Source organism: Marmota marmota, unplaced genomic scaffold, assembly GCF_001458135.2.
Source record: "Marmota marmota marmota unplaced genomic scaffold, marMar, whole genome shotgun sequence".
NCBI lineage: Eukaryota > Metazoa > Chordata > Mammalia > Rodentia > Sciuridae > Marmota > Marmota marmota.
Window position 1 is genome coordinate 38,879,273 of NW_026000082.1, and position 8,180 is coordinate 38,887,452.

The following is an 8,180-nucleotide window of genomic DNA, read 5'->3' on the forward strand; positions in this document are numbered from 1 at the left end:
CGTGTCCATCCCCCTACCCCCCACACAGCAACTTGTGGTCACCATTGATATGCTAGAGAAGCTGTGCTATTCCCTAAACTAGTTCAGGCTGCTGTGCTGGACTTGGTTTTGCAAGTTTTAAAAAACCCTTTATGCTTAAGTCATTCAGAGTGTATTTAAATTTTAAGCCAGAGTTGGGGTGGGTCGTATGTGGCCCCTGCCTTCAAGGAATTCATGTTTTGGGTCCTAGAGACATGACTTAGCCTGAGAATGTCTGATAGTCCCAGGGCTGACTTTGTCACCAGTCTGTTGCTGAAGAAGTACAAACAGAAGGGAGAAAAGTCCAAACAGGTTGCTGGGAAATTTACAGATGGTTTTAAGGAAGAACTTGGACTTGTTGGGGTAGTGATGTAGGGCCTAGCATGGCAAGAGGACAGTGATGACCCAGCCCATGACCATAGCCAGAGTGCAGGGCAGCAGTGTCCGCAGCCCCCAGCCCTCCTTCGCCACACTAGGTCTGTGTCCCCAGCCTCCAGGAGCAGTAAGGTCCAGGAAGAACCAAAGAGTCCGGGTGTGCAACTGTTCCTCAGCTTCCTCCTGGGCCTGCGAGGCTGCTTCTGGCCTTGGAGGGATTCCTGGGCTCAGCAGGAGAGTAGCAGCGGGCTGGCTGCGAACAGTTGGGTCTTTGGGACTCTGCAGTCTTTTCAATTGTAACTTTAGAAACTGTGCTTCATTTATTCACAGCAGGTGTGGGCTCTGTGTTTTGCTTTATTCAGACTTTGTTTCTTCTATGTTGACACAGATCATGCACGCATTTTCAGTTGCTCCTTTTGACCAGAATTTGTCAATCGATGGAAAGGTTTTAAGTGATGACTGTGCCACCCTGGGGACCCTTGGTGTCATTCCTGAGTCTGTGATTTTATTAAAGGTAGGTAACAGCTCTACAACTAAGGAGCTCTGGTCATTTCTTTCATTTATTTATTTATTTTAGTTGTAGATGGACATAATGTCTTTATTTATTTGGTGCTGAGAATCGAACCCAGTACCTCGTGCTTGGGCAAGCCCTTAACCACTGAGCCACAACCCCAGCCCCAGGAGCTGTGGGTTAAAGGACACATGTGATGGTGGTTAAAGCCATCCTGTGCCTCCTGGGAGTGGGGGAGCATGGGGATTATCTTGTCTTATTTTTGGATGTCACAGTAGTGGTGTCTCAACAGCCCCTGCCCATGCCATAAGCCCCTCCTGGCTCCCCGCACAAAGGCTGTACGTTGGCCTTCGTGTCCCTCATTTCCTATGGCATGGGGCTTCCTCCTCCAGGTGTAGACCTGGAGCTCATCTCCTATGACTGGGAGGGAGGGAGAATGCTTTGTGCCCTTTGAGCACTAAGGGCTGACTGTCAGCCCCATGGGCATCCATACTGTGCCTTCTGCTGGTCCCACTGGGCTACTGGGTCTCTGGTCACTGAGTTTCTGTGGGCCGTGTCACACGCACCCCAACACACACCTGTTTTGACTAGCTGGAGAGTTTAACAGCAATAGAAAAAAAATTTGTGCCACTGCCTATAACCTATTTATGAATGCTGGCCCTCAGTCCCCTACAGATAGGATAGAGAACAGATAATGTGATCATTGCGGATGGTAATACTTTAAAAAATCTATCATTTTTTTTTTAAGAGAGAGAGAGAGATTTTTTTTTAATATTTATTTTTTAGTTTTTGGTGGACACAACATCTTTGTTTGTATGTGGTGCTGAGGCTCGAACCCGGGCCGCACTCATGCCAGGCAAGCGCGCTACCGCTTGAGCCACATCCTCAGCCCTAAAATCTGTCATTTTTAAGAAAAATATTAAAAATCTCATGGAAGACAGGAGGGGCTTGTATGATTTTTGTGTAACATAATATTTGCATTCATCCTTCTCCCTGACCTTTCACCTGCCTTCTGGATTTACAGATTGACAACCATTCTGTGAACCCAACCCCTCTGTTTTTGTTTCCAGAACAAGTTGAGGATCCCTTATCTGAATCTCTTGGGACTGGAAGTTGCTTGGATTTCAGGGGTTTTCTGTATTTTGTTTGTTTTTCCCTTCAAAAACTCAAATATTTGCACATACACGTCTAAACATTAAATTCATTTATGATTTATTTGTATGTTATACTAGGAGCTTATTTAATGTAATGGTGTCGTGCATCTGTGTTTTCACCCCAACCCATCATATGATGTCAGGTATTGGGATTTTTCACTTGTGGCAGGAATTGTGTCATGGCCCAGAAGTTCTGGGTTTGTGGGCGTTTTGAATTTTAGATTATGAGGCTCACCTGGTGCCAGCCGGTTAAGCTTAGGCAGCACACGGAGGACACACGTGTCTGGCTCAGAAGCCCAAGTGCCCAAGTGGCCTTATGGGTTTCTTGTTCTGGGCATGGCTTTGCATTCAGTGGATCTTGGAGACATTTGAGTCAGACTGCAGGGGCCTCTGAGCCCTCACTAGTCCCGTCTCCCCTTCCCAAGGGACTTATTTTGTGGCTTCCCTTTTCTTCTTGTTTCTTGGTGGCTTAAAGGACCTTCTCTGTATCAAATGACACGTTGACACATGTAGAATGAGTTCTCAGGTGCTTTTTGTACCCAGGTCTCAATTCTGATGTGATAGGTTAGCCCTGGCATGATGACGCCCACCTGTACTCACTCCTGACCCCCCCCCCTCAACTCCCCCAATGTACTGTTTGCTGTACAGTCTGTGGAATGGTGTTGAGAACCTGTTAGGTTGGTGAGTCCTAATGCTCGTGCATAGACTTCTAACAACCCCTTTTATGGAGGGTCTATGCTTGCAGGCGGGCAGCTGGAGACTGTACTGGTCATTGGCCTCTTTGCCCTTAGAGCTAATCTCATTCTCAGCTTGACATCAGTGTGGGCTCTGCCTTAATACAGAAGTCAGAATTTTGTTTTTGATGGTAAAGAGGAGGAAAAAATGTCGTCATACCCTAATGGGTATTTTGAGAGGACGCTTCTAACTTTTTATTTCTCCCTAAGTCTTAGTGCCGCCACCGGGGTCTTAACTCATGAGGATTACAATGGTTTTTAGTAACCTCAGGGCACCTGGACATTTAGACCTTTCTATCTCCAGAGTTGTTTTGGGAGGGAGAAAACGGCACCAACCCCTGCCCAACAATACACTACTTTGAGGTGACAGGTCTCAACCCACAGTTAGCAGGCCATCGCTGGCTATGACTTGAGGTGTGCTATCTCCTGGACAGCTTATCTATGTTCACCATTTTTGCAGCCGTCAGGGCAGGCGTCTGGATCCCAGGACATTAGTGTTGCACCCCCACCCCCTGCAGCTCTCAGTTGTCTCCTTTGTTTTCCAGGCGGATGAACCGATTGCAGATTATGCTGCAATGGATGATGTCATGCAAGGTAAAGACGAGTCCTTTGAGGAGTCTTGGTGAAGGTCGGGGGGCTGGGACCCCGGGTGCCAAAGCTGTAGTGCACAATGCTTTCCCTTTTTACCTTGAAAAAAGTTTCCAAGTGTTTTTATGGTAGAATTGTACACTATTAGTTTCAATTGATGGTAGGAAGAAAAAAAAGGTGTGTCCGTAAATGTGGAAAGCACGAGGAAGAGGAATCATCCGGCAAACCCGAGGAAGCCATAGTAGGCGTGAGCCAGCAGGTGCCCAACAGGTGCCTGGGAGGGGGAGGGGTTGAAAAAGTATGAACAGTAGTGCAACAGACCCTTCCCCACACACACTCTTATCACCCTTCCTTCAAGTAGCTGTCACTGTCCCTGCCCCACCTGTACCTCAGGACAGCAATCTGGAGTTTGAGTTTCTGCATTTTGAAGAAATAAAGCTTAGAAGGTGGGAACAGTGTCTTCTGCAGCAAGCTGCAGGCCAAGCCCAGCTCTGCTCTCATGCCAGCAGTCCATCTCCTGCCTCCTCAAGGAGGCCAGGGGGTTTCCTTCGGGGGGAGCTGCCCAATTCAAGAACAGACCCTTCAGAGGTAAAAAGCTGTTTCATCTCCAGGGCACCTGCTAGTGGCGCCCACCGGTGTCTGCCCAGCAGAGCCTCAGGCACTTTTACAGTAACTCCATCTGCAGCAGATAGAAGTGGCCACCAGGCAGTGGAAGACTCAGAGCTGGAGCCAAGAGATGTCAGCCAGCCCAAAAGGAACTAGTTCAGGGAGCATGAGAAAGCTTAAAACTCGCCTACAAATAATATAAAGAAAATGAGCAGAAACCCACTGGGCCCTGTATATTGAAAGAGTCATTCGGAGAATAGAAAAGAATTAAACGAGAAGGAATTTGAGGCCAGGTATGGTGGCATATGCCTACTACCAATCACAGTACGTTGGGAGGCTGAGGCAGGAGGAATGCGAGTTTAAAGCCAGCCTCAGCAAAAGTGAGGGGTTAAGCAACTCAGACCCTGTCTCTAAGTAAAATACAAAATATGGGGGTGGGGCTCAGTAGTGAAGTGCCCCTGAGTTCAATCCCAGTACAAAAAAGAAAAAAACAAAAGAAGGAGGAGGAATTTGACAGTGGAAGTGTTAAAACATGGACCCAACTAGAAGATGATGACGGGAAGTTCTGGAAGATTTGTTCTGCAGCAGGCAGTGAGGGCCCGCAGCCTGGCATATGGGGTTGGGATGGGACATGCACTTGGGGCAAGGGTATCCACTAGAAAAGACAGGTGGTAGTGACAGCCTCGAAGAGACTTCTGGGTCTTTTCAGAATTTACATTCAACTTGGCTTGGCGTATGGCCCAGTAGCAGGTCACTTGCCTATCATGCTTGAGGTCCTGGGTCCATACCTGCACCGCCTCCCCCGGCCCCCCCCCCCCCAAAAAAAAAAAGTTGATAAAATGAAATACAGGAATGGTGCCGGGGTTTGCAGGCCCAGAAAGACAGCCACACAGAGAACCAGACAACTAGAACATCAAGGCATCAACCTCAGAAATGACCTCCGCACTGAGGCTGGCTGTGCAGGGAGCCCCACTGTGTCAGCAGGCTGGGTGGGTGTGAGAGGTGGTAGAAGGGCTAATTTTTTTCCCCTTTGAAGAAAATTCAGATGTTATATGAAATAACAATATAAACCAGTTTAGAAACAAGGAGGCTCAATGCCAGAACACGCTACGGGAGTCGACAGTGGCTTCTTCTAGAACCAGGGAGTGGGATGGAGGGGGTTGAGACATAGCTCCCAGGGAGTCAGTCACCGTCTTCCCCAGGCCACTCATTGAGTCCTGCAGAATGGGACCCTCCTACAGACTGACTTCTACTAGTGTTTGACTTTTAAAATAGTGCATGTGTATTGGTTTGCAAAAAAAATAAAAACAGAAAGATCATCATGAGATGAGTGTCATCCATGAGTTCGGAAGCAGTCATTTGCAGGTGACTGAGGTGATTAAAAGTTATTTTAGACTTTTCATCTTGAGGCGTTGAAATCATCTTGTTGCTATCTAACACGACAGTCGTTTCACTTTGGAATTCTTTTTTTTTTTTCCCTCTCCAGTTTGTATGCCAGAAGAAGGGTTTAAAGGTAAGTTACATTTGTCATGTTTTGTGCATGAATGTCAGAGTCAGGCTGCAATTTTCTATTAAAGTGAAGGCTATAATTTGATTTTAAAATTTAATCCAAGTCTAGTCTCATGACTGGAATTAATTTTAGTTAAAAGCATTTTTATTCCGGCTTCTTGGCCTCAGACATGGACTGAGTGCTCTGGCTCCCCCACCTGCACTGAGTCCCTGTGCCTTCGTGGAAAGTCAGGAGCGACCTAGTGGCGTTCCCCCACTCCTCCTGTTAACCCCGTCCTAGAGCAGGACAGTTCAGAGTAGAGAGGCACTAGAGCTTGCTGAGCGAGGTCAGCCCCAGCGGAAGGGCTGCTGAACCCCATGCAGAGTTCAGGTGTTGGCTGGGCTGTGTCTCCTGCACCGTGGCCACCGTAGTTGTGCACCCGTAATACTCACCAATGCATCGGATACAGGCGCTTTAATGTTTACAGATTTAACTGTTGCCATCTTGATTCTTTGCCTGCCACTCTAGAGGTCCAGAGCATGTTTTACCAAGAAATAAGTTTAAATCAGTTCCAGGGGCTCTTTGGTAAACTCTTGGCCTAGGTTGAAAATCTGCCTCTCCATGTGGCTTTATTGTGTCCCTGTTACCACTACAGAGGAACTTCTGGTGGTTAAAGCAAAAAATTTTCTTATATTAAGAATATGAGTTCATATTAAGTTGGAAGTTCACTGTTGATGCGTCCTTGGCAGCAGGACTACATGAACTCAGTGTCTTGGTCACAGCTATACCTGCAAATGTGTTTCTTTCCTCAGGTACTGGTCTACTTGGACATTAATCTTTGAACACTTGCAGACACCAAGAAATGACCAGAGGGGAAGAGGAATTTGACGTTAGGGCATTAAAGAAAAGGTGGATTTAAGGATTAAACCATTACATGACTCTTCCAAAAGGCAAAATCCATCTAAAAGCGACTGTCCCAAATGCCTTATGTCAAATAAAGCAGATTGCACTGATGGACATCAAACTTAAAGGAAATGTTTCAAATTTTATATTTAAGGGGGGCGGTGGCAGGGAGGGGTGAGTAAAGACTGAACAAGTTTAGTAGCCGTAACAGTAAATCATGTTTACAAAGGAGATCTGTAGTCAAGGCGGGAGTGAAGTTCTCTTCTACTTCTTGCTCGAGTTCCATGCAGATGCGCTGGTCCAGAAAGGATTTGTATCACAGTAGACGGGACCACATTCTGCTCAAGTGATTCTTTAGAGACATAACCTGCTTACCAATACCTGTCTTTGACTCCTATCGTACTTTCAATAAAGCATGAAAGTGAAGAACTTGCCGTCATTGTGGAGAAGTGTCTTCAGATTTAGACGCCCCTCGGGCCAGCGCAAGCCCACCAGCTGGTGGTCTTTCCCTGTGTTGGTCAAGTGGAGGCAGCTGCATGTGGCCTGCAGTGAGCAAGGGACTGTCTCTGTTGGCCTCGGGGGCTTTTTGCCTTAGTGCATTTCGGAAAGCAAGGAGAAGGGTTCTTCCGGGCAGTGGGAGCTTCCTCCAGCATTGCTGTTACTCCCAAGTGGGAAATCAGATATTCCTTGTGCATTTGAAAAATCTCACCACCACCTTATCAGAAGAGTAAGTTGAACTGAAGTACATTTGGTAACACAGGTTGTTAGAAAATATGTTCTTTCCATTCTCCAAGTCGGCTGTTTCTCGAAGCGTTCTCCTGAAACACCCTGAAAGGATCTTTTTAAGTCACTTTGAGCAAAGGCAAAACAAATGAGAGTGTAGATGGGGTGTCCTGTTTTATCCAACTCAGAATTATTGTGACTAGCGACAAATAATCAAAGCAATATACTGAAGAATGATGAAGAATTTTTAGATGAAACCTCAGACTAGAGTTTGTTTCTTTAAAAAAAAAAGTTTTCTCTGTGTGTGTGTGTGTGTGTGAGATTGTGTGTGTGTGTGTTTGTGGCTGAGTTGCTGACGCAGGTCTCTTGCATTTTTTGGCCTCAAGTTTGGGCCAGGCCTCTCCCACTCCCTTCCCCCCCTTCCCCTCTGTTGAAAATCAGAATTTAAATAATGGATGGGGAGGCATATTTCAGCTTGAGTACCAGTCCTGAGCAGCATCCATGTGAAGAGCTTTTCACCAGGGTAATTATGGGGTTGGTGGAATCAGGGCTTGGTGTTCCCCTCTGTGTGTGCAGTGTGTTCAGTCTGTGCCCCCAGAAGGCGGGGGTGCTTAATGAGCCAGTGGGGTGCGGGAGCTCTGCGCAGCTCCCTCAGCACCCATCCTGGGGCAGGGCAGAGGGCCTCTGGGCAGGATTGAGGTTGAGCCTGTGCATAGCTAATCCTGGTTTTTAGGTCTCAGTCTTTTATTTGGCTCCAAATAAATGAAGCTGGTGCCTAGAAGTCATAACAAAGAAATGTATTCTTCCCCGAGGTAAATTGTGCTGAAGGTCAGTAGTGCTTGGTGGAATGGCTTGCTTTTCTTTACAGAGAAGCTTGTTTAGGGGGCTGGGGTGTCATTCAGTGGTAGAGCATTCACCTAACATGAGCAAGGCCCGGGGAGGTTCATTTGGGGACCAACATGGACGGGTCAGCACCCTAGAAACCAATTTTTCCCAATTTGATGTTGATACCAGTTTTCAGTTTTTTCCCTTAAGATTTTGCTTGCTTTTCCTTCACGCAGTGGTGCGCAGACAGCCTT

At 46.9% G+C, this 8,180-nt stretch overlaps 1 protein-coding gene across 4 annotated transcripts in view; it reads left to right on the forward strand.

Moving 5' to 3' along the window:
* The window catches only part of Usp48 (ubiquitin specific peptidase 48), a 67,268-nt gene extending 60,456 nt beyond the window's left edge, over positions 1–6,812 (forward strand). For 2 of the 4 annotated variants that reach the window (XM_015485557.2, XM_015485556.2), the window contains exons 24-27: positions 782–907; positions 3,338–3,386; positions 5,473–5,499; positions 6,288–6,812. In XM_015485557.2, coding sequence (XP_015341043.1) covers positions 782–907; positions 3,338–3,386; positions 5,473–5,499; positions 6,288–6,310 — 225 coding nt within the window. In that variant the 3' untranslated portion in view covers positions 6,311–6,812. Of the gene's footprint in view, positions 1–781; positions 908–3,337; positions 3,387–3,544; positions 4,791–5,472; positions 5,500–6,287 lie in introns of those variants that run through there. The other 2 variants (XM_048816120.1, XM_048816121.1) reach the window with 1 other exon arrangement.
* The last annotated feature ends 1,368 nt before the right edge of the window (positions 6,813–8,180 follow it).